The sequence below is a fragment of the Eubalaena glacialis genome, chromosome 2 (genome assembly GCF_028564815.1).
Source record: "Eubalaena glacialis isolate mEubGla1 chromosome 2, mEubGla1.1.hap2.+ XY, whole genome shotgun sequence".
In the NCBI taxonomy this organism is placed as follows: domain Eukaryota; kingdom Metazoa; phylum Chordata; class Mammalia; order Artiodactyla; family Balaenidae; genus Eubalaena; species Eubalaena glacialis.
Genome location: NC_083717.1, coordinates 18,885,707 through 18,912,857, shown reverse-complemented (window position 1 = coordinate 18,912,857; position 27,151 = coordinate 18,885,707). Strand labels below are relative to the sequence as shown.

General features: G+C 37.0%; 1 protein-coding gene across 12 annotated transcripts in view; it reads right to left on the bottom strand.

Annotated features, from left to right (window-relative positions):
• Positions 1–27,151, bottom strand: part of CREM (cAMP responsive element modulator) — a 65,566-nt gene that overhangs the window by 23,321 nt on the left and 15,094 nt on the right. For 7 of the 12 annotated variants that reach the window (XM_061179056.1, XM_061179073.1, XM_061179147.1 and 4 more), the window contains exons 3-6: positions 24,832–24,955; positions 7,768–7,914; positions 5,010–5,107; positions 4,728–4,870 (exon numbers count right to left, since the gene is read on the bottom strand). In XM_061179056.1, the coding sequence (XP_061035039.1) occupies positions 4,728–4,870; positions 5,010–5,107; positions 7,768–7,914; positions 24,832–24,955 (512 nt within the window). The remainder of the gene's footprint in view (positions 1–4,727; positions 4,871–5,009; positions 5,108–7,767; positions 7,915–24,831; positions 24,956–27,151) is intronic. The other 5 variants (XM_061179086.1, XM_061179111.1, XM_061179081.1 and 2 more) reach the window with 1 other exon arrangement.

Genomic DNA, 27,151 nt, shown 5'->3' with positions numbered 1-27,151 from the left:
TCGTAGTAGTGATGGGTAGAGGTTGAGCTCTGTTGTCCTAGTTGCTCTGGGACGTACCTAACATTTTGTCCTGTAATGTCTCAGGTGAGCTATACTCCATAATTAAGTAGGTCGCTCTATACGCACAAACTGAATGTTGAACACACTGACCTTACGTTAAAAAAGAGTTTGTCTAGAGAGAATGTAATTCGTTAATTAACTAAGTATTTTTCTACTAAGTTAGTTTTAGTGGTTACACAAATGTCTTCATATACATTCTTATATAGTTATGATATTTAGCCTCAAATCAGAATTAACCCAAGTATGGTCTCCCCATCCCCAACTTACCACAGACAATGGTAACCAGGATGCTATCATATCAACTAGTCTAGGCAATAAATTCATTAAAAATTCCTGGTATAAAAAATTGTGTTTAAAAAAATCTGCTACTTCTACTACTCATTGCCATTGCGCACTTCTCTCCTAGAGTGATTAATATCACTGAAGCAAGGAAAATACTACTTATAGGATGAAAATTCAAGAGTTTTGATAAAAAAATTTTTTTAATTAAAAAAAGTATTTTAAAGTCTTGTATAATCAATAAAGAAGGAAGAAGAGAAAAATAAGGGTGGAAAACTGAAAAAAAAAAAAAAAAGAGTTCATGACCAAATGAGGAAGCAGAATTTATTTAAATTAAGATTTTATCTGACCTCTTTTCATGTGATGCTAACATCTTTTTAACTCTAAACCTGTAGATATGAGCTAATTCAAACACATAAACATGTAAATGTTTAATTACTTATGATTTAAAACCATCTTTATTCCAAATTGCAATAAAAGGATTCATAAATAAAACTTCATCGAATGAACTTTAAAAAGGAACAGCAGACCTTATTCCAGTGAATTCTTAGATTGAAATTCAAAAAGTGAGCACAAAACAGAAGCTGTGAGTACCTGTGCCTCAAAGCCAAGAGGTGCCTACCTCTTGAATAAAGACTAAAGAATAAATACTAAAGAAGAATAAAGACTAAAACAGCCTCCTGCTATAACAAGAACAGCGACACCAAGGTTAAAGAGCCAGATTTACATCAAGTAGATACTGTCCTAAGTTTGCTTTGAAAGGTACCTTGGGAGCATGTAAGAAAAGTCACTCCTAAGAGCAGTAAATGCAACTGCATTTACTTTAGAATGTGCAAGTCTATCGCGCAAATTCCTCTTACAAAGAAATGGAATCAGTGTTTATTCATTTGAGTCTCCTGAGAATTCTGAATTCTTCAAGCAGTCCACAAAGTTCACAGATACCTTTCTTCATATGGTGGATTTAGGATTGACCCACTTACCTATAGTGTATAAGATGCCAGTAAAGATGAGTTAATAGAGATTCACTCTACCAAGATTCTTAGTAAAATAAAGTAGGAGCAAGCAAAGAGACAGGGATATTTAGGAAAAAATAATTTGAAGTCTTGGGTGACAGTCCTTAATTGGTAAGGGAAGAAGTAGGGTAAAGTAGACGGGGGATTTTAAAAAACCCCAAAAAACCATCTTTAGAGAAAATTTAATGAATTAAGAAACTTCAAACATTTAAATTTCTTTACCTGCAACAGCACATATAGAAGAACCACAACTTCTACTGTTTGTGAATTCACTCCCATTTAATGCATGTCTTGAATGTCATGCAGCAAGTAACATTCTTTGCTAATTCTAAGACTATCTGAACCACTATCATTCAGAAATATTCTCTTGAGACAAAACAGGTTTTCTTTGACCAGAATGACTTAATTGGCATACAGCAAACCTATCACTAAGATCTGTACTTCCAGCAAAGTTTCGCAAGCGGAGGTCACTTTCTTGGTGTTGCAATAATGAATCCCTGCCTATTTTAAGTTATTTTCCCTACTCCGGGAAATAGCCTGTTCTAACTTTCACTTCTTATCTTCGTGATTAAAAAAAATAAGTTGAAATAATAAGGTCAACTTCCATCAAATATCTCACTTTCAACTACTAAAAATGTGACTACCTGTATATGAGAAAACCTGAATTTTTATTTTACTTCAACTTTGACTCACAAAGTTGAACACTCCTTTTACAGTTCTTTTGTTTTTAACTCCAACTAACTCATTATAGCAAATTAAAAATAAAAGATCTAAAACAATAATTTTCGAAAAAAAGAAACAAAGTAAAGTTTGGGAGAAAGTCATCCATGGATAAAAGTTGAAGAAAGATTTAAAATAAAAGGCTATAAAAGGGTCTCAAAAATAGGTACATGCAAATACACAGAAAAATCTCCAGAAATTCTAGTAAAATAAACTCTATTCTAAAAACCAAAGGACACCAGTAATTGTTTCTATTTCTAGATATTTAAGAACATTTAATCATTAATTTCTGTTAAGTTATTGCTAGTAAGAAACGGTTGATGAAAATGGATCTTGTATGTATAAATATACATTTAAAGCAAATGCCTTCTAAAGAAAAGTTTAAATGTTAGTATGCACTTTTCAAATGAAAGAATTATCAACATAAACAAGTGTCACTAATTATCATTTTTAACATAGGCAATATCCCTTCTTTTGAACCAATAAAATGGCAATTTTTAACCTGTGGACAGCACATGTAGGACAACCACAACTTTTTATTAAAGTAACTGCCAGGATCATACTGTATGGGTCCAAATTAAGAAAGCTAAGTAAGAAATTGTCCATGACTTCTGATGTGGCAAATAGAGGAATGTCTAACTTCTAAACATTCGATTTTCTAGTTCTCAACCAGAACTCCTGACTCCACTCTCGCACACCCACATACCCCACACCCAAGGTAGTGACGCTTACGTTGAGCTCCCAGCTGCAAGCATGTGCTAAGAGCACAAGAAATAAAGGCTTTGATGCTGGCTGGGGGGAACAGTTTAATGACTGGGAGTGAGACACTGCCACAGCTGGCTTACATTTCTCTGTTTCATGTCAAAAGTAGCACATCTCTCTTCCCCAACAGGTAAAATCTGTTATCTTCTTTTGTCCTCACATTAACCTCCGAGTTTGGCAATCTAGTATTATTCACACTTCAAAGACTAAAAACCTGAGATTCGAAACTATCTCACTCTGATCCACATAGTAACCTGCAGGACCAGGTGCCACCTTCCCCACGTCATCTCCAGCTTCAACATCCTCTCCAAATTCTCAGCTAATAATCTAGGCAAATTCACCCACAGCATCCTCACCCATGTCACTTATAAAGAGATCAATTCCTAAGCAGTATCAGGATATGCCAGAGAAATGTTTCAGACGACAGACAGCATCTTAGGTCACCCTCCAAACTTTAAGATGTCTTAGCATTATTTCAGCAGTAATTTCCAACCTTTTCATGACACAAAACAGAAAATGATAATAGGTGTACAGCGCAACTGCTCAAGGCCAGAGCTGACCAGCCAGGAGGTTCTAGCAGCTCCAAGCCCTGCCCAGCCACACCAGTTCTAAAACTCCCACCATCTACTCCCAGTGGGCCAGACAAAAAAGGCACAGAAATCAGTGAAGTAATAAAAGAGAAATGAAGGTGAAAACCTCAAGGTCTAACTTTGACAGACCATGGGGAGTTTTCTTTTCCTAATGTCAACTTTGGACATATTCATTCAGCGCCCTATACAGGGTGTGGACAAATTATATGCCAGTTCTGTCAGGTATCAGCGTAGGAGCTACCCAAAGAACAGGAATCACCAGAGCAGAATTCGTTTAATACTGCAAATCTACCACCATTAAAAGAAAAACTCTAAAAAACTAATGACTAAGGCTTCCCCATAGATTATAGCTTGCTTTAGCATCCAGGTCGTAAGTTAAGACTTGAGATCTTTTGTAGGTATTGTTACTTTTTAAAGGGAAAACAGAAAATACACCTAAAATCTTAACACTGTACTTGGATCAACACAGTAATTAACGTCACACATATTCCTGTACCTAACTAGCTTTTTAAAAAAAAAACAAAACTTTGTTTCTGTCCTTTTTCTCTCTTTTCCTCCCCACTTTTCTTTCTAGCTCTCATTTTAAACTAAAGTATTTTTATAAATAAAACATTCTTGATTTGGGAAAAGACTAGTGCTTTAACTGAAGCAAAAAGCACAGAATTAACAGCCCATTAAAATGCACAAGACTAAATGTGAATGTATCTGTTTATTTACAGCTTTCAGTACTTAAAATTTCAAATAAAATGATCTGTCCAATTGCTTTAGTTTAAAAAAATAAATCATTTTTCCATTCTCTTCTAGAAAAAGCTACAGCACAAATTAACACAGTAGAGAGTAGTGAAAACAGAATTACATTTAAAACATAGTTTAGAAAACATATGCACCTCTTTTAGATTAGTAAGTATAAAATGTAATTGTTGGTAACAAAAGCCAACAAGAATGAAATACAGACATTTATATCTTATTATGTTCACATGCATCATAGAGACAAAAACAGTAAGTTTTAAACTTTTACTAGATGTGCATATACACATATAAATAAGAAAAACCCTCCCTTTATTTTTACCCCAAAGTTTTCTTCTATTTTCAGTAAAAAATTTTTTTACTTTTCAAAAGTATATGACAACTGTCAGTACAAATCTCACTTCTTTAACATGTACTTTTCACACTATGATACACAGTTTAGGTATCATGATGCATTTTAAAATGGGTCAGTTTAGTGTCAAAACCCGAGCTGCTTCAAGGAAACTAGAGAGACTTAAAGTTAGCAGTACGTCATATGGAATTGCAGCATACATACTGTATTGCCCCGTGCTAGTCTGATATATGCTAGTCGGCAATGCCATAGCAGCGATATTCGGTGACGTTCCTTCTTCCTCGGATTTTTCTTCTTCAATCTTGGGAACACCAGGCACATCAGAGGAAAGTTCATTCAGTATTTTTCTAAAATATAATTTAACAATATAAATAAGTAAGATACATGAATGAGATTTAAAACAGAACAGCTATACTGAGAGAATCTGATGTATAATTATTCTCTTTTTTTGGAAAAAGTATCATTACAGTAGGAAACTTAACTTACCGGTAAGAGGGTCTTCGTGAAAGGATTTCTCTGCGTTTATGAAAATCAATTACTCTTTCTGATTCTGCAGACTCATCTGTCTCTGCAATTGTTGCTACCTATAACACAAGAGTTCCTGAAATGCATCATAAAATCCATGGTATCTCCTTCATTCACAACACGGAGCTTAAGGGTCGCTCTGTGTGCAGCACTAAGCCGGGCGCTGGGGACAGAACACCCTGAGACGCACTACCCACGCTCACAACCTGGCGCAGAGGGAGAGGAAGCACAGACAACAACACTTCGCTGTAGAACCAGCCTGTGTGCAAAGGATGGCACAGATAACAAATACTGCAGAAATGCAAACGAGTGTCAGGCAGCCTTCAGGAAAGCACTCAGTGTAAGATACACAAGACCTAAGATCCAACCCTGAAAATATCTCATAAATCCAGCAGGGGGTGAGCCAGCGAGTGACAGAGGCAGAAAACAATACCACTGCTGACTTACGCTGGGTCTTCAAATTAGACGTTAGATAGGTCTAAAGAAGAAAGAATATTTAAGCAGGTAAACACGTGGGTAACAAGCCTGGTTAAAGTTACAAGAAGTAGGTTGGGTGGGCTTGATGGCAGTAGGTCTTGAAGGTCAAAATAAGGAATTTCTCCTTAAAAGAAAGATCAGAGTTTTAAATACAGTTTCATTTTTTCAAGTAATAGTATAATAACAAATAGTAAAGAAAGTCAGGAAACTAAAATAATGAATCTCTCTACAACATGATTGCTCTCAATATATTCAACCATCTATCATAGGGGCTAGGATAGTTCTGAGTTTGCAAAACTCACTTTACTTAATATTACAATTACATGGGAATTTGATTTGGGCACAATCAAAAAAGCTTATTAAAATACCAACAATGCAGGCAGGAAAATATACTTCCCAAGGCACACGGATGTACATATATGTTCACCTACACGTATGACCATGCATCTCTGGTCATGAACACCCTACACATAAGCACACTCATCCATGAGGAGAACTTATTAGAGAAACTGTCGCTGCAAATCAGACAACCATATATCATCACCAAATATTTATCACTTTAAAGTGGGCTTCCACACATCTCTCGTACAATCATAACAACTCCCTTATGCAAGGTAGGCTATTATTTTAGAAAGTGAAAACGGAAGTTCATCATTCGACAGGTAGGAATTCTAACACAAGATCCACAGACACCTATCTCTACAAAGATAATCATATCATCCATTTAACAAAATCCAAAAGAGCCTACTGAATATGAGATAATATTTTCTTCCAGTACCAGCAAGGTTAAAACTAAGTAGAAATATTGATATCTGCACCCCAATAAAAGTCATAATACAATAAGGAGAGTGGAAAGGCTTTCTTGCTTTATAATTAGGGTCAGAAAGAGTCAGAAAGTCCTGGAATCAAAGTTCATTGCAGGAAAGAAAAAAAAAGACAATACCGAGAATCACTCTTACATTTTTGAAAGACACAGGAGAGACACCTGTGCTGAAAAGATAAGCAAGCTTTTAACGCACGTGGATTTCAAGTGTCATGTTGCAACTCTCATCCTTATTCTGCAACAAACTGGATTCAAATATGCAGGAAAAGGATAAGACTGATTAAGTATAAGAAACTACATTTTCCTCAGAGATATTTTTGTCATCAATTAGGTTCAAATAGTTTCAACATTTAAAGGACAAAAACAGGGCTTCCCTGGTGGCGCAGTGGTTGAGAATCTGCCTGCCAATGCAGGGGACACGGGTTCTGGTATGGGAAGATCCCACATAACGCGGAGCAACTGGGCCCGTGAGCCACAATTACTGAGCCTGCGCGTCTGGAGCCTGTGCTCCGCAACAAGAGAGGCCGCGATAATGAGAGGCCCGTGCACCGCGATGAAGAGTGGCCCCCGCTTGCCACAACTAGAGAAAGCCCTCGCACAGAAACAAAGACCCAACACAGCCATAAATAAATAAAATTAAAAAAACAAACAAACAAACAAAAAACCCCCAAAAAACCCACCTAGTTTCTAGAAAAAAAAATAAAATAAAATAAAGGACAAAAACAAACTGACCTTAAAAAGGAACAGACATAAATTCAGTAGAAGAGAAAAGTATGCTTTTAAAAATGCATACTTAATAATTTACATCTGTTGATGCAAAGAAATGTTTTAGCTTCGAGAAATGTTAAGAATTTATGACCAACTTTGATGACAATAAATAACAAAACACATCTCTGGATCACAACCACAACACTAACCACGTCTAAAAAAACCAAGGTTTAACCTGATGTATAAACGTAACACCAAGTAACAATAATATCATGTCACACATATTGAATTAACAATAAACCTAAATTTCTACACTCTAATGTGAGTACTGGTGAAAACAGCATCAGTACTACAATATTTACATTACCATGTTTATCAGACATCTCCAAAGAATCCTCAAAATACTTTTAAGCATCTTTGGAGAGCACTGCTAAACAAATCTAAGTTTGAGCAGAGAGCAACAACTTAAAGGAGAATGACTCAATCTGTAAATTAAGAGCTAACAAAACTACAACTCAAGTCAAATCTATGTATCTAGCAGGGCACAATGCACTTCACACATAAAAAGGAAATTTGTCTAAATGTTTAATAACAAGATTTGAGCATCAAAGCTACACAAAGAAAATGAGGATAAATGAATTAGTAAAAGAAAAAAAAAAAAAAAAAAAGCTCAAGAAAGTCCAAGACAAATCATCTGGGAAGGAAGCTAACCTGAACAGTTTGTACTTGTGGTGACTGAATAACCGATGGCTGTGGTGTCTGAAATACTCCCTGGACATGTACAGTTTGGCCTGAAGGTAACTGTACTAGAGTTACAGCTGGAGAGCCTCTTCCGGTGCCTGACCCAGCTACAGAAACCTGCAAAAATGATCATCATTGAAGATTAAGGCTGGACCTTTTCTTGGTTCTTTACGTTTTTCTTAAAGAAATACCATTCACTATCATGACTGGCCTATTTTTCCTGCTCCTAAGAAATGACAAGCAAGCCAGGGTACTTACCATTAGGAGATGGTTACCATCCTGGAACAGTCATTCTCTGATGTGACAGATATTAAAGAACCCATGCTCCTCACTTTCGGTTCCCATGCTTTGGTGGCTAAGAATGTTCCAAGCACAAAGTTCTAAAGCAGTTAAACTACCTCACTACGACCTCACGACTACTAACAGTGAAGCCTTATTTAGGCCAGAGTATAAACCACCCTCCCTAACTTCTTAAGAGTAATCGGAGACAGAACTTAAAGATGGTAAATTATTTTTTAATAAATGAAACTTCTGACATATGATATTACAGTATTACTCCAGACACAAGCTAATGCCTTGTCTCTATACTGATGAAAACTGCAGTTACTTTTATGTCCCAACAGTCACAAAAAGGGCACAGGCCAAAGAAATTCCAGGACCTCTCATGCCCCTCGCATCTCCGAACCAGAGAAAGCTCATGCCTTGGAGCCTATGTGGCCCTGGCACACTTCTTTCCCCCCAACTCGAGCATCCAGAGGGGCCAGAACCATCACTTGGCTTGCACAGACAGGAGAGAACAGCCATTTACCAGCTACCTTGGGTGCTTCTGACAAAGATCCCTACCAGTAAAACACAATAAAACCTTCACTTCTCTGGACTCAAAACCTGCCAAATTTCTAATTAGTACACAACTGTCCTAAAGGCCAGTGTAATCTTACAAACTTTGCCTCATTTTACTAAGTTTCACTATTCATTATGACTTAACTCAGAACACCGAAGACTTTGGACATGAAAGAAGCTACTAGTTTCTATCATGAGTGGTGGCAGACCACAGAATCTAAAACAAATTTTGAAGAAAGCTTCCGTTGGACCTCACTTTAAGGAAAATCAATCATTTCCAATCTACTTACTCTAATACTTTAAAAAGAATTATTAAAAACTGGGTTTATAACAAATAATTAGATTTATTTAAAACATCATTCTCTTGGAAGGCAAACTTCTTCGGCAATCCAAAAGTAAAAACTCTTCTATCCACGCAAGAGAACCTACGCGGAGAGCATTGCACTAAGTGCCCTAGGGTGGAAAGCAGAATTGCTAAAACCAACACCTAAGAAACAACAGCACACAAACAGTACAGAACTAATTGCTCCATTGTCCAGGTCATGAAAACCACAGGAGCACAGAACAGAAAGATCAGTATGGGCCTGAACGACAAGTGGAGGCCTTGTGTAGAAGCTGCCGATTGAGCTGGGCCTTGCTGTGGCCTGGGTAACAGCTGGACAGAAAAGTGAGAAACCGGGCTGGAGACACCCGACATGCAGCCCACGGGGCAAATTCAGCCCACCTGCTCCTGGAGTTTTATTGCCTACTTTAGATTTTAGGGGAAAGAAAAAGGGCATTCCATAATGGAGCCAGCAGATTTAACAACCAGAAGTTTAAAAACCACTAGATTTACTCTACAAATGTTCCCTGCATGAATTATAAAAAAGGATCCATCTCTCTGTGAACCAATTGCCAAAAGGTATTCCTTTGCCAAATGACTAATTCTCAAACTTTTTAGTCTCAGGACACCTTTCCACTCTTAAAAATTATTGATGACCTCAAATAACTTTTGTTTATGTGATTTATATCCAGCAGGATGCTGTAAATGCACAACCAGCTCTTGGGAAGGGAGAATGCTATGGGTAACTTTTGCAGATTTCTGTAATTTAAATACTCCTACTATGGCAGATTTCAAGCTACCAACGGGTGACACTGAACACAAAGCTGGAAAAAGATGTACACCATCGGCTCTCACAAGCCAGCTCAGTCCACTGTTGGTTATACGTACTGATACTTACCACATTAGAAATTAAAACTGAGAAATGTTTAAAATACTTAGTAACTCACTTAAAAATAACAATAATGCCATTACATGCTAACATAAATAACATTTTATGAAGACTACTTTCAAGACAAAATAATTAATGACAAGAGTGTCAATGTTTTACATTTTTACAAATTCTTTTAATGTCTGGTTTAACTTAAAACAGCTGGATTTTCATACCTATTTCTGCACTGAATCTGTTGCAATATGTTATTTTAATTGGTATGTGAATAAAATATGCCTCTTATACATGTATGATTAGAAAAGGAGTATTTCAATGGCTTTTTCAGAGAAATGTGGGTATTCTTCTTTGATACTACACCAAAACTCAGCAAGTGGCTGTTTCTTAAAGGTTAGTGGCCATGTGGAATCTGAAAACTTAGTTACGTTAAAATCCATTCATCTATCTTACACTTAGACATTGATCTATCTCATACTCTTTAGCCAGGCATGATTTTGTAATGTTATGTGGTAGTTATTTGGAAAATACTGGCTCACTGAGTTAAGTAGATCTCCCAAATGCTGACACATTTCATGATACACTATCAGAAAATCACATTCATTAAAATCAACATCAACTTCATCAGAAAACTATAAATACTGGGAAGCTATCAAGCTCAAAATGGCAGATGGAGATTTTCCAAAATTCAAAACTGCTGCTTAAAAGCCTGAATTTTATCATTGGCAATAAATACTGTTAATTGTTTTCCTTGACGTGACAAGCTTACTTCATTTTTTTTTTGAATTTTTGAATTTCATTTTATTTATTTTTTTATACAGCAGGTTCTTATTAGTCATCAATTTTATACACATCACTGTATACATGTCAATCCCCCAGTTCATCCCACCACCACCCCCACACCCCGCCGCTTTCCCCCCTTGGTGTCCATACGTTTGTTCTCTACATCTGTGTCTCTATTTCTGCCCTGCAAACCGGTTCATCTGTACCATGTTTCTAGGTTCCACATATATGCATTAATATACGATATTTGTTTTTCTCTTTCTGACTTACTTCACTCTGTATGACAGTCTCTAGATTCATCCACTCATTTTCTCTTGAGAAAATGTTTTTCAAATACTCAAGTTCGAACAGTCATAGTTTGGCTATTTGCCATTATTTCAAGAAAAATGATGTCCTGTTTGTGGGGGTGGGGGAATGCAGCTAGTTCTTCTTGCCTCTCATTCAATAACTCAAGTGTTTTTTTCTCAAGATCACCATTGGTCTTCAGTACGCGGCAGAAATGCTTTCAGTGAATGTCCCACTTCCACAGCACAGAATATTAAAACAACATGTACTCGAGGGTCAAGATTTAATACAATTGGTAATGTTTGCTGACTCATCAGGGACAGTCTTAAGTGAAACTGACATTTAAAAAAAAAACTGCAAGTTAATGTAGTGAAGACCACAATGACTACTAACACAGTTTGGCACCAGTGCCACTGACTTGATCGTGCTAAGGTGCCAACAGTTTTACGCCCCCACTGTTTTTGCACCATCAGGGCAAATGCCAATACAGAGAAAAAAAGAAAATAAATCTTAGTATTACTGTGAAAATAGGTTTGTCATCCCAAACCTCCAGGCATGATTGTGTAACACCATGTGGGAGTTATTTGGAAAATACTGGGTCCTTGGAGTCTCCTCCAGGCCTCCCTGTACCACATTTTGAAAACTACTGCTCTATCCTCTATCCTACGCAGCCCCTAGGTAGGCCCTGCTCACAGCTCAGAGCACAGAGTGCTGAAGCAGGCGGCAATTTCAGCTCCACCACAGCAGCACAGCCAAAACCACCAAATATAGTAACCCTGATAGAGCATTCGTATCGCAGAGATTGAGCAAAACAGAATATACATTATACCCAAGAGTATTACTAGTATTCTTACAGACTGAACCTGTGGCTTGAGATGGCAGATAGTGCCACATTCACTTTCATGGGGAAATGACCAGCTTCAAAGAAATTAGATATTTTGAAGAATTGAAGAACAACTCAAGAAAGATTCATGGGGTTTTGATAAGTATAAATCATGCTTTAAGTTGCTCTAATTGTCTTACGAGTGTAATTTTCACGACTTCAAATTATTAAACAATGCTCTATCAAAAAGGCTTAGTGAGAAGAAAACCTGCTGTAGAAAGGGAGCTGTACCCACTAGTACAAAACTGTATTCCTAGAATTCTGGAGATGAGTTATACAAATCTGTAACTACAGTGAAAACTCTTACATCTGAACTCTGGGTAGTACAAAAAGCTCACGAGACAACTTTTTAGTTAAACTGTTGAAATAGAGGCTGAGAAGCAGCACAAGTGACATACCCTAGAGTCACAATTCCAATGTATCCTTAAAAAAAAACAACAACACTCTTAGATCTAGAGAACCTGTCAGGCATTCTACATTCTTACAGGTTTTGCCAAAACTGATCTGTGACTAGCATTAAGCTTATAACTAACTGTACTGGTAGAGTTAACAGGATAAACATCATCATTCATAGGAAAAAAATTCATGTGGCTCCCTACCTTTAACATCTTATCATTATTATTATTCTATTGATCACATGAGCCACAAGTAAATACAGGGCGCCCCTGAAGTAGGATGTGGTCCACAGATGGCACAGAAGGAACTCAGGCAATGATTCAAGAACAGGCATGGTGGCCCCAAAGCCAAAAATGGGTAAATAAAGAAGCATCTTTTTGTTTTTGTGCAAGGTGGCAGATTCAGTTTTAGGCAGGCTAGGGTGAAAGCAATGGGAGGAAACCAGGTGGAAATGTTTAGTAGGCAAGGAGAATTATGGGACTGATGCTTGGGTTAGAGCTCAGGAAATAAAGATGTGAGATACACTGACAAAAAGCAACCTATAAAGACTACTATACTTACTTTATTCACAATGTGCAAATAGAATTCTAAAGAAGCTCTGGAAAGAGAAGGGAATTAAGTCTCTCCTAAAGGACACTACTGATAGAGACACAAATTTTAGTTCACTTGAACTAAAATATGCATACTTCACGTAGAAACAGATCTTTCTTATAAACATCATATATTCATTCCAAAACTTTTTAAGAAGTAAATCTCACAGAAACAAGTCATACTTATGAATTAACTCATTCTTTTGTTCACTTAACAAACGTTTATTGGAAGCCTGCCTTGTGGACCAGTCTAGACAGCAGGGATATAGCAGTGAACATGAAAAGTCTGCTCTCCTCAATCAGGAGACAGAAAACAGATGAAGAGACAAAAACATAATTTGGGGTCGTGCTAAATTCTCAAAAGAAAAACAAAGAAGGGTAACTGAGGAGGCGGCGGGAGGGTGGAAGGAAGCTACTTAAGGTATACCTACTGTATAAAGAAAAGTGGGAAAGGAAGCCATGGGAAGATCTATATTCATCACATTCCAACAACCAAGCAGGCAACTGCTCAAAAAACAAGCACATAAAATGGATGTATTTTATATTTCATAATTTTTATACCTCTTTTTATGAGGCTCTAAAAGTGTGTATAATGAACTCATAGTAGACATAGTTTACCTTTTCTTCTTGATCCCCTGAACAATAATCCTCTTCTATAGGATGCCTGAAACATAGATTATGCTGATGCCACCACATCCACCAAAAACCCCACTATAGACAGTAGTTAATCTGAAGAAATAAATTAAGATGATGCAATTGACAGCCTTACTTGGCTTTGCAATTTAAAAAACCCTAATAACAACACATAACTGGGAAAACCTCACAATGTTGTAACACAGCATTTGATTAGCACCTAGTGGACTTGCTCCAATCTGTAGCTAGGTTCCCTTATGATGGGGTTTATGATGTCACAGTGCAGCTGCAAATGTCACAGAGCCACTGAGCCTGCATTTAAGACAGTTAATAAAGGGTGAAAAAATGTGAATTCACAGTATAGCAGACTTCACTATCAACTCTGCTGCCTGAAAAGTCAGATCTATATATTACCTATTTTAATTCCAAGGACTACAATGAAAAGCCAATTAACACTCTACGTGAGAAGCTGGAAAACTATACTGATTTCTGTGTATTAAGACAGGATTCTCAAGAGTCTGTTTCTTCTATAGAAAAAAAAAAGTGTTTAAAGAATATTTCAAATATTTTAAGGCTGAAAACAAGAAAATAATATTATAAATGTGAACACTTTAATAAAGACGCAAAATATTTCACTTCATTTTTTTAAAAAGTTGTATTTACTTGTGCTAAATGAAGACAAACACAAAAGGAAAAATGTAGAATTGGTATCATTTTAGTGTCTTTAGTGTTTTTCTTTCCCATATTGAGGTTCTTTTTTTCTTTTTTAAACAGTGTGGCTAACAAATTGCCAAAATCAATGGAGTTAAATTTTACCTTGTGAATATCAACTGAAAACACTGATAACAGAGTTGGCCACATAAGACTGGTATTTTTATATCTACTATGTTAAAATTGTTAGAACTATAATATGATCCTTGAATCCTTTGTGTGTAAGGCATGAAGAAATACTATCTGAAATCTATAATCTGAATTTAAAAAGGGAGAAGTGGATTCTGTTTCTGGTACTGTAATTATAAATGGCCAAATATTACGTCTCTTTAAAAAAATTCCCCTCTTGAAAGCAAAGCAAATGTTGGAATCAAGTCATTCTTAATTATATAGTCTGATAATACTTCCAATAAGCAGTGGTGATCACTGTGATGATCAGTGATGACAAAATCAGGGGTTCTTATGCTTTGAAAAACAATCCCTAGTGAAATTTTTCCCTAGCTAATCCTTATAATTTCCTATTTATAGTACTTGGAGCATCGTTTTATATTCTAACCAATACTAGATGTTTTACTTATATTTATGGAGACTATGAACACGAACATGATCTTTATAGAAGTCAAAAATCCTTTAGCTCTAGATGTTTAAAAATCAATCTTATATCTTGGTTTCAGTAAGACTGAAACTAAAACTGATCATAATTATCTAGCCAATTGCATTACAAAGTAGTAAATGTACATAGTGAAGTAAGTTGCAGTGAGCCAAAAATCCTGAGCCAGAAATGGCATTTACCCAGCAGATGTCTTACAAGGGCAAACATTGGACTCTTAACAATGATACACATCATTTCTAGTAATGAATAGGAAATGCACATGCCAAAAGCCAGAAGCTACAGAATGAATGCCTAAAACCACTTATTATCCAAACTACATATTAATCTATTTCTGACCAAAATCAACTCAGGAATGTCTATGCAGGAAACTGCAATTCACTTGAATTATTCTACCTTAATTCTTCTACCAATCACTTGGTATAAGTCCTAAAGAGTACTGACTAAGCAAAAGCAACCTTAAAAAATAGTAATAATAAACAAAATGTGGTATATACATACAAAGGACGAAGGAATTCCTATCGCATACTGACTGTATAGCTGAACCTTCAGGACATTATGCTAAGTGAAATAAGCCAGTCACAAAAAGACAAATATTGATGATTCCACCTATATGAGGTATCTAAAAGTAGTCAAATTCATAGAAACCGATAAGTAGAATGGTGGTTACCAGGGGCTGAGGGGAGGAGTAAAAAGGGAGATGTTATTTAGTGGGTATAGGCTTTTAGATTTGCAAGATGAAAAAGTTCTAGAGATCTGTTTCACAACAATGTGAATATACCTAACACTACTGAACTGTACACCTGAACTTAAGACCGCAGATTTTTTTTTCCACACACAAAAATAGCAATAACTATTGCCCCACATTTGGTGGATATGATAATTAACTGTCTTATTGCCAGGAAGATATTCAATAAATTGATTTTACCAAAGGCAATGAGACTGACTTCCCCATCAGTTTATGAGACATAATTCTAAAGCTCTGGGTGTTCCCGTACTCTTGGCCCCAGAATTACTGCTCAAGACATAGACTAGCTATTGGTGCCAGGATTTATATGGACCAGTTATTAATACATCAAAATGGATAAAATTTAACTTTTCTATGCTCTTCATATATCCAAGGTCAGAAGCTGAGTTGGGATCTAAACATGATACTATCTTATCTGCCGCTAAATAATGAAGGAGTAACAGTATACAGTATATATGTATATATATAATAGTTACTGCATAGTACCGTGCATATATATATATAGTATTATATATACAGTAGCTAGATGTAGCATATATTTATGATTACTCTTTGCAAACTATGCATTTTCCCAGGTAATGCTCTCTGAAATGGTCTGGTTCAACACTGAGTACCTATGTATTACAAGTAATAGAAATGCTTAATGAAATCTAAAGCCAGGTGCCTGGGTTCTGCCTTTTATTAACTGTGTGACCTATGACAAGTTATTCACCCTCTCTGTACCTTAGTTTCCTCAACTGCAAAAGAGAATGAAAAAAAACAGTACCTTTCTACAGAGCTGTTGTGAGAGCTGAGCTATATGTGTAAAGCATGGAACAGCGTCTGGCACATACTGAATATTCAATAAACGCTCACTCTTGTTATTTTTATTATTGTTACATTTCATTTAAATAATTTGGTCAAGAATGTAGAGCTTAATTTACATGTATTGATATTAATCCTTTGATTTGGAAAGATTAAAATATTTTTTAAAAGTATTGCTCAAAATTAAGGTGGGGAAAGAAGAATCAAGGATTTGCATAAAAGTAGAAGTCAAAATCTGAATCAGTGACAAAACATGGCCAGACCAAATTGTATCCTTAAGTTTTTTCAGTTTTAGTCCAAAGGTCAGAGTTTATAAATAGAAAAGTCTAAGAATTCAGCTCCTAAAAAAACAGTATAATGAAACTTGGTCTTACCATGAAATCGAAAATCTAGTAATAAATTTTAGTTTAGACTTTCAGAGCCAAAATATTGTGAAGGAATGCTTGCAACGTTTTAAAATTTCTAAAATAAATTCAAAGTACAAAAATATAGTATAAATAAAATTTGGTATAAATAAAATATACCAATTTAAATACATTCATGACATTATATCAGAACTTTGCTTATAAAACAACTACATATCAGCTTTTCTTCTCTATACCCACTGGAGGCCTATTTAAGCATAAATAGATTTATATTACTTTAGAATGAATTTTTGATACAATATATTTTTATAAATTTATTTACTTTTGGCTGAGTTGGGTCTTCGTTGCTGTGCGCGGGCTTTCTCTAGTTGTGGTGAGCGGGGGCTACTCTTTGTTGTGGTGCGTGGGCGACTCATTGCGGTGGCTTTTCTTATTGCGGGGCACGGGCTCTAGGCGCAAGGGCTTCAGTTGTTGTGGCACGCGGGCTCTAGAGCACAGGCTCAGTAGCTGTGGCGTACGGGCTTAGTTGCTCCACGGCATGTGGGATCTTCCCGGACCAGGGCTCAAACCCGTGTCCCCTGCATTGGCAGGCGGATTCTTAACCGCTGTGCCACCAGGGAAGTCCTGATACGATATATTTTTAAACTAGCATAAGCCACTTCATCTCAAAGCCTGGCCACTACTATTCTAACCATCTGAGGTTACTATAATGAATAAAGCAAAACGTTTATTGCACGTGGACTTTGTGTCAAGCACGGTATTTGGGCTTCACATAAGTCATCTCATTTAATGGTCAACCGACGAAATTAGCATTTCAATTATTTTAGGTAAAGAATCAAAGAATTCAGTCTAATAAGTATTTACTTAAAACTATGTATAAAAATTAAGAAAATAATTTTGTGTCTTTAGTCTTAATCTACTTCACTCCATTACTTTTAAGTAAACAAACTACTACTACACTTAATTCAAACTGTATGTACAGGTATAAGTTAGGGCTCTTTTTCCTTATACCAAGTACAAAGCAGTAAACAAGCCCTTACAAAAGGTAAAACTAGAAAGTTCTGAGGACCTGGGAGACCAACTTACACTGGCAGTACCTATCATGGTATATTAACATATCTGATATCAAATAAATACCCATTATTTTTTAAAAGGTATTTAAAAAGAGGTCTATTGCTGTATAAACATACCTACTGAAAGGCAAATGTCTTTCCTGAACTATTTCTGCTTGTACCATTGTCATCTAATATTGTCTCTACTTAGTATTTTCAACCCCATAACCAGGCTTTTCTCTTCCATGCCTTTTTGGAGAATGACATGTTATATCTCTGATAGGGCTCAGAAAACTCACATTTCTGAAGATCACTATTAAGATATTGTCATCACTATCAATGAAGTGAAAATTTCCCAAAGCCTCTGTGTTTTCCAAATGTAATTCCTTTAATAGTTTGGGGTTTACAAAGGTTGTAGTAGCAAAAAATTGAAATAAGGCAAAGTAAATAATCTCTGAATCTTATTCAAAGAAGGAATTATAAAAATTAATGCTCTATTTTTAAAATTTCAATGTCTAGTCTATTATTTTTGGTTTTGTTTTTTTTATTGTGGTAAAAAATATATAATATAAAATTTACCATCTTAACCATTTTTAAGTGTACCGTTCAGTAGTAACTATATTCACACTGTTGTGAAACAGATCTCCAGAACATTTTCATCCTGCAAATCTAAAACTATACCCCTTAAACAACAGCCCCCTTGTATTTTCTCCCCCCAACCTACTCTTTAACTAGAAAAAAGTCAGAGAAAAGGATAAAGAGAATAACTGTTTATTCTCAGTTATTTTTCCATTACCACTAGTGACAAACTACCTGTTACTAAAACTAAGAAGGAAGACTTGAACATCAAACAAAAAGTACCCAAATCTCATAGAAAATCATTACAAATGACAGAAAATCTCTAACAGTCTCTCAAACACTAAAACAGATTTGTATGCATTTTTTTTCTGATTATAAGGTGTATAAAAACAAAACCTTTTTCTGAAATTTGACTTTGACTGCTTTATACCTACTGAAATTACCTTTGAAACACCGATTTTCATTCAAAGAAAGTATCATTTAACACACTGGGATGAAAGCACAGAGTATATTCTAAAGCCAAAAGCCAACCTTTAAAGAAATCTATTAGCTATTATACACAAAGTTATCAAAATATGAGTACAGATTATATAACAAATTCTTATTCAAGGGCTTCCCTGGTGGCGCAGTGGTTAAGAATCCGCCTGCCAATGCAGGGGACACGGGTTCGAGCCCTGGTCCCGGAGGATCCCACATGCCGCGGAGCGGCTGGGCCCGTGAGCCACAATTACTGAGCCTGCGCGTCTGGAGCCTGTGCTCCGCAACGAGAGAGGCCGCGATAGTGAGAGGCCCGCGCACTGCGATGAAGAGTGGCCCCCACTTGCCACAACTGGAGAAAGCCCTAGCACAGAAACGAAGACCCAACACAGCCATAAATAAATTAAAAAAAAAAAAAAAAAAAAAAAAATTCTTATTCAAAATGAATAAAATGGTGACTTATATTAACAGTTCACAAATTATTTTTACTTATATCCCTTCAACCTTGAATTACCTTCAAGAATGAGTTACATTTCAAAGCAGTACATTTTCTTGAATTAGCTGACTAAGCAACAACAAAAATTTAGCATTTACTGAAAAAAATTCACTGTTCTATTTTTTTCCTCCTAACTTTTGTTAATTTTTAGAGCTAATTCTAAGTGAATACAAATATTATGTTCAAAAAATTTAAATTAGGGCAATTAAAAATAACCAGGGGAAGGAATACATAAAATTAAGGAGCAACAGAAAGTCAACAATAAAATGAAAATTTTTATTTCAAAATCTTAAGAGGAACTTTTTCTCTTTCAGTAAGAGCCCCTCAAGTCAGGGAATCAGCATATTGAGGTTTAAAAAACAAGATTCAATTAAACGCTGAGCTTGGACTTCCCTGGTGGCGCAGTGGTTAAGAATCTGCCTGCCAATGCGGGGGACACGGGTTCAATCCCTGGTCCGGGGAGATCCCACATGCCGTGGAGCAACTAAGCCCGTGTGCCACAACTGCTAGGCCTGTGCTCTAGAGCCCACAAGCCGCAGCCACTGAGGCCGCGTGCCGCAACTACTGAAGCCCACGCGCCTAGAGCCCGCGCTCCACAACAGAAGCCACCGCAGTGAGAAGCCAGAGCACCGCAACAAAGAGTAGCCCCCGCGCACCGCAACTAGAGAAAGCCTGTGCGCAGCAATGAAGGTCCAATGCAGCCAAAAAAGAACCAAGACAAAACACTGAGCTTGAACTAGATGTACTCAGCCGACAGTAAATATACCAAATCAACCTAACATGATACAGACCAACTTTAATATACAAATATGATGTTGCTAACCAATTATCAATAGCAAATGTTGCTTGTATGTTGCTTGTTTTGTTTTGTTTTCTGATAGCCACCCATACTCTTCCTGGTCCTACTTAGGACCAAGAAGATGGATTTTTGGCACAGCTGGCCAAAACAATGAGAAATGCCATTCCAATTTTCCACCAGTTTGAAACAGAAAACACACAAGTCATACACTGAAACCTATCCCTTGTTAAATCATTCCTACTCCAATCCCTCACTGCATGCCAGGCCTGCTTTCTTCTAAGATGCTTCTTTACGTACTGTTTGCATTTACAGCAGAGAGGATAAGAAAGGAGGTTAGCAGAGTATAATCTCTGAACAACATTCCCTAGTGGCTTCCTCTGTTCCAGAGTCTCCTTGTTTCCAAAAATACAGAGGTTCTCGGAAAGGTTAAATTTTATATTAGAACTAACTCTCTCGAGGCACTACGCTGACCCTGATGATCTCGAGTTTCCTTCCAGCTCTATGACCCCTGTGATTCTGCTCCTTTCACCTTTCCTTCCTATCTTTGCTGAAACTTTGAGAATTGGCCATTTACAAAGTAGGGTTATTTAGCTTTCCGACTTGAGGTGTCATACTCAGGCCACAGGCTGCACCAGCAGCTATAAGGCATGAAGCTCCAGATAGCACATCCTCTCCTGAGGCTCCATCTGGATTACCACGCTCACCGTGAGTTTCATGGCAGCATTATCAATTCCCAGGAGACGTGGAACAAGAAAAGTTCAAGGTGCTACCACTGTTGCCTTCAGAGTAGATTACACATTTGTGAGATGAATGGGGAAATGTGAGTATGGAGTGCATATTATACCAAGGAATTATGCTCGATTTTATTAGGTAAGATCATGACATTTGGTTATATAGGAAAATGTCCATAACCTCTTAAGAGGTGCATACCCAGAAGAAAGTAGGAATGACATGACGTGATGTCTGAAATCTGTAGAGCTGCTTAAAATTCTTCGACAAAAAGAAAAAAAAGAAGATAAATGAAGCAAGTGCTACCAAATCTTAATAATTTTTAAGTTTCTACATATATATGCGGGAGTATTATTCTACTCTTGTATATGTTTGAAATCTTTCATCACAAAAGAAATGATAACTTCCCATTACCCATTTAAGGATTATATTATTTCCAAAGGCTGTAAGTATGACTTTAAAAACTACCTGTATATACAGTAATTTTGCTTTTCACCATTTTGGTTTTGGGAAAGGGTTTCCTCCTGGCTTGATTATATAAAATAGACTCTTCCATTTACCACCAAGAGTTTTTCCAGGGGGGAAGGGTGGGGTGGGGGGTAGAATCTAGTCTTATATACGTATCAACACATACACTTACCAGACAAGATTCCAGCTTCAATTAAAAAAAAAAAAAATCTACTTAAAAACTAACTCAGGCAAGAAGAAATCCAAGTCACAGTACCAGCCTCGATGGTCTGCCACTCCAGCCTCTAGCCCTTTGACACTGTCACCACGTGACTTCTATTCACTATTGGATACAATTAGAAGGGAAAGGCTCCACTGATATCTGGGAAGTTATAAAACAGAAAAACTGAAAACTGAGAACTCCAGCCTCCCTCAATCAGTCAGCAGAGCAGAGATGTGAGGGCCAAGAGCAAACTCAAGTTTTCAGATCTTCGTAACTGGGACAATTTTCAGCGTTAACTTGATTAGCAGAAGCTCTGGAAAGGCCAGGATACTCAAAACTACCACTATCAAATGACCAGAGGCAAAGGATCAAACCCGCTGAACCTTCTGGTTACACCCTGAACCTTCTGGTTACACCCTTTGTTCCGACACTACTTAATGATAATTAGACCATGTAAAAAGGAAAGTAACTTTTATAAATTCCTCTTTATACAAACCTGAACTTAAGTCTAAAACATCTGGGAATTCACAATCCTCTAGTTTAAATGAAGTAAGTGGCAAGTACATACAATGACACTGGGAATAATTCAGAAGAGTCAGTCACTTTTAGCATACATTATAGGCTTAATAAAATTTCAGTTTGATTTCCTAATCCTTCTATTATATAATATTGCATAATAATAATGAACAGTCATAAATAAACAGCTTCACGCATCACAAGAATCTAAATTAATAATTACGTTTAGAAAATTTTGACTGCTAAGAACTGTGTCCTAATTCTGCAAAATATCATGATCCATAGAGGATTTATGGCCTCATATCCATGGAGGATAACTCTTAGTTAACCAAAAGAATCAATGACTCAGCATACAGATTTCTTCTTAATCTCTTAACATTCCTAGTATGTGAAAGACAAAAACCATAATTTATTTTTTGATCAACTATTTTAAATATAGAGAAAACAGAATAACATAGCAGGTCTATGAACTTGCTATCCAGATTTAATGACTATCAACATTTGATATATTTGAGATTTTTAAGGAAGTAATAAACATTGTAAATGTAAACCACAGCCTTTTTCTAGTTCTGTGATTCAGCCTTCTCACAAGTCTCTATCTCCCCCTTCTATTTTATTTAACACTCCCAGCTTTCTCACACCCCAGTTCTCACTCCTTTGTTTCACAGACCCATCTTTGTCTATTATTTCACAGAAAAACTTCTTGAAGAATCTATACTTCCGATTTCCTCTCCCTCTTATTTATTCTCTAACCTACTAAAGCTAGGTTTCTGTTCACTGGACTCCAATTCCAAAACCTCATAAATCCAAGGTTATTTTTTGGACTTCATATTACTTGACCTCCTTAGCAACTTCTGACTGAGCCTCACAGGGCTGGGTGTCACCCAGGCTGAAGATCCTCAGAACTGCCAACTATCCCTGTTAGACAATGGAGATCTGTTGTTTTGACTGTGCAGGCGCAGAAGGCCGGAGGAAACTGCATGTGTGGAGGACAGGAAACCAGTACCTAAAGGGAGAGAAGTGGCGGCAGAAGGAAGATTTGCTTTCAACTACCACTTCAGCAAAAGGGCAGAATTACAGACCAAGAATCATAGTTATAAAAACTCTATAGAACACCCCAAATTCACCAAAAGATATATGTGCATTCTCTTCTATTCTCACAGACAAAAAGACTAAAGGATAAACACCAAAATGCTAACAACAATTAAATTTCTGGATGTTAAGACTATAGTTAGCTTTAATTTTCTTCTTCAAAATAATACACATTTTGTCAATTCTGTACAATGAACATGCATTTTTTTAATAAGAAAAAGGCTGCTTTCTTAAAAAATAGCAAAGGTCTGAAAGCCTGTTTTCCGGGGTAACAAAGAAGGGTGTTGCCATGGAGATGTAGCTCCACAAAGCACTTGTGAGGAGAAAACCCCAGGGAGCAAGTGGGTGTCGGGAACTTGAAAGAGGAAAGAAAAGCAGGCTGGGTGCGTGGGTGTCTTGGGAAAATAGAGGCCTCACAGGAGCCGGTCTGGCCGGAGACAACCCAGGAGGTGCCTGGCGCTCCCGAGGGCTCTCCAGGCAGCCATCTGGTCCTTTCTATTCTCCCTTCAGGATACTGCAGGAGTCTCCACTGCTCGCACCCCACATCACCATGATGCCACTCAAATGGTGTCCACCCCCGCCCCCTGACCCGCTCCCAGCTCGCTGACATCCCCATCCAACCCGCACACAGTCGCTGGTGTCCTAAACAGAGTGAACACTGGAAAATGTCTCAGGAACATTTAGAACACAGGATGGTCCACGCTCCCAAATGTTTACCACCCTCTGCTTATCCTGACCAGCTCAACTTCCCAGGCCAGACACGCGGCTCCACTTGGCCTCAACGCTTGCAGCTCCCACCCCCATCCTCTGCTTTTGTGCCTCTGTACATTCTTCCCTGGCCTAGAATACGCTTCCCTCTCCTCCACCCGTGAACCTCTACTCACGCTTTGTGTCCAGCTCAAAAGTAAAATCCTCTACAAAGCACTCCTGGTCAACTGGCTGCTCCCCCTCTGCACGCCTCAATCATTCCTATGTAGCATCTCACAGTACTTCATTTTTTTTTTTTTTAACATCTTTATTGGAGTATAATTGCTTTACAATGTTGTGTTAGTTTCTGCTGTACAACAAAGTGAATCAGCTACATGTATACATATACCCCATATCCCCTCCCTCTTGTGTCCCCCTCTCACCCCACAATACTTCTTACACAGTGAGAATTACCCCTCAAACACCTCTACCCCACTAAACCGTGAGATGTCAAGGCCAGGAAATACATACCCCACACATCTAGAATACTGCCTAGATACAGGAAGGATTCAGTAAGTATTTGATGAACTAAATAAATGTGATTGTTTTTACTACATATTTTTATAGATACCTAGAAATAAAGTTAAGAGCTGAAAAACAAACACTAACTCATATCGGTGGTCTCTAAATGAAACTAATTCAAAGTTTAAGACCTAACTAAAAAGAAAGTAAAGATTAAACCAAATATACACTGGACAAATGGCAAGATTTCTGCCATCTTTATAGCTAAGAATATAAAACTACTGAATATTTCAATGTGGAATTACTGACCTTCTCGAATAATAAATTGAGGATTATATACTATGGAGGAGGTTTTGTTTTTCCTTTACATAGTGTCTGTTACAATGCAAAAGTAATTCAAACACGTATCTTCTCTTCGAAGTCAAATCAGTAAGAATGGCTGATAACCGGGGAATAGGGGAAACTTAAGACCAACTGCAAGAAAACAGAATCTGCACACAATTCTCATTCCCATACAGGCTAATTTTCATTGGTGCCTGCCTGTTGCCTACATTAAGTTTACCTGAGCTAAAGTGGGGATTGAATTTTGACCAGTCTGCGTCTGCATGTGAGCAGATTCGCTCTCTGCCACAGAATCTGGTATACTTCCATCCTGCTGAGAGTCAATTGTTTCCATGGTCATTTGTCTGGAAAGACAATAAAAAGGAAGAAGTATTAAGGCCCTATCTGAAATACCTGTTTTCACTTGGCTTTCTGATTGATATTCATTTCTATCATCCAATTGTACTACTTTATACTTTCAAGAAATAGACTCCGTGGCAGAATCCTAACTCTCCAAACTTAAAGGCACCTTCTCTGCTCACTGGGTATGAACATTACCAAGGGAGCACTACAAAATGTTCCATGGAATTAGTTTATTTAAAAAATTTTTTAATCTTATAATAAAGCCTCCTTGATCATTATTTTAAGCCCTCTAGCATAAATTAGTGATAAAGTTAGGTTTTATATTTTACATGAAGCTTAAATATTCTATGACTCTCACGGCCTAATAAACCTGCTTTACATTATCATGTAATATGAAAGAACTTCCACATTGTCTAAATTAAATGTGTTACGATATAAAGATGTGTCTGCTTTGTCAGCACTAAGTAGTTTCTAATAAATAAGCCTGTCAAACTGAATCACTCAGAGTTGACCACTTGTCCTGCAGCTCTCCCTTTACTTAAAGAGGAGAATCTAATTTTTCCAGGAAAAACTTATACAATAATATTTTTGCCTATAATTTCAATTTAAGTTAATGATTTCTATACAGACTCTTTCTAGATAGATGGTAAACCATATTATAATGTTACCCTACTACTAGAAAATATAAAATGCAAACAAAATAAGCAAAATCAAATTTTAAAAACTTATAGGAACTACTCCCTGCTATTGTACATCTTTTCAGTTGTCAATAATATAGTGTGTTTTTTTCACCTTAGTAGTCTAAATATATATCCAAAAAGTATGCAGGTAACTTAGAACTTTGAATTGAAATGTCCAGATCTTTTTTCCCAGATTTAATTAGTAACCAGATCCTACAGATCCTTCATCTACTTAATACCTTCTTTTGCATTTCAACAAACATTACCTGAATCCAAGTCTTCTGTTCTCAAAGCTGTCTACTACAGTCTATACTACACCTAGAATTACTTCTCCCTATTCAGACATTTTAATACTTACAATTGAACATGACAATTTAGAGCAATTATAAAAATAAAAATCTAGAGTCTACTATGAAAAAATGTCTTTCCCTCAACATTCCCCAATTCCTTTATCTCTTTTCTTATTATTTCCCAGAATGGACTCTCCAATTCTAGGTAAGTAGAGGCCATCTCCCTGCAAAAACTGCCAATTCCTGGGGTTCTACTTTTGCTGTGAGCAGTTCCCAAAGAGAATACCTAGAACATTTAATTCTGCAGGATATGAAAAGGTATTATCTGAGAAAAGAGGGTAAGGGGGAAACGCTTAGTTAGAGTTTGAAATATCCGGGATTAAAAGGGTTTCTTTGCTGCAGAACTTTCTCAGAAGCTTGAATATTCCAGTGTGACTTGAGAAGGGTGGAGGGTGCAGATCCAATAGGCAGCATTTTCCAAAAGTATCTGACTCCCCTAGACCCTCTTCCCACAAAGCAAGTCCTAGCAGAAGTGTTTTCGGAAGAACTTGAGAAATGTTGTCTTATGCTATTTCTTACACCATTATTAAAAGCTCTCTTTAGGCTCTGCCAAGAACTTGAGTCTCCACTCAAACATTACATGCTGAAAGGCCTTCCCCACTTCAGAAACATTCCTTTAGCACCATCTACAATACATGACAGGCCCTGAGAATACAAAAGTTAAGTCACAATCCTTGCCCTGAAGGAAATCATTCACCACTTGGGCCTTGGTTTCTCAAAGTATTGTCCTCGCACAACCTGTATCAGAATTAACAAATATACTTGTAAAGACAAAAAAAAAGGCAGATTCCTAGACTCAACCCCAAATCTACTGATTCAAACTTTCTGAGGGGTCTAATTTTTTATATCCAAGAGATTCTGACATATATTAAAATTTGAGAAAAACTTAGCTTATTGGTAAATTCTATCAGTTAGACCAGTAATGAACACTTCTTAAATTGTGTGAAGGATGTTATGTACGAAATGCTTTGGAAAACACAGGAAGGAATGTTGAAGTCGGCCTGAGGATGGGGCCATATAAGTTGTATACTGAAGGATGAGAAGCATTTCACCAGGTAGAAAAGGACAGGAGGACCATGAGAGGAAGGAAAATACGGAGCATGTCTGGAAAACAGAGTAGCCGACTGTAGCAGGGAATCTGGTGAGGCGTGGGGGAGCCCTCGGGGGA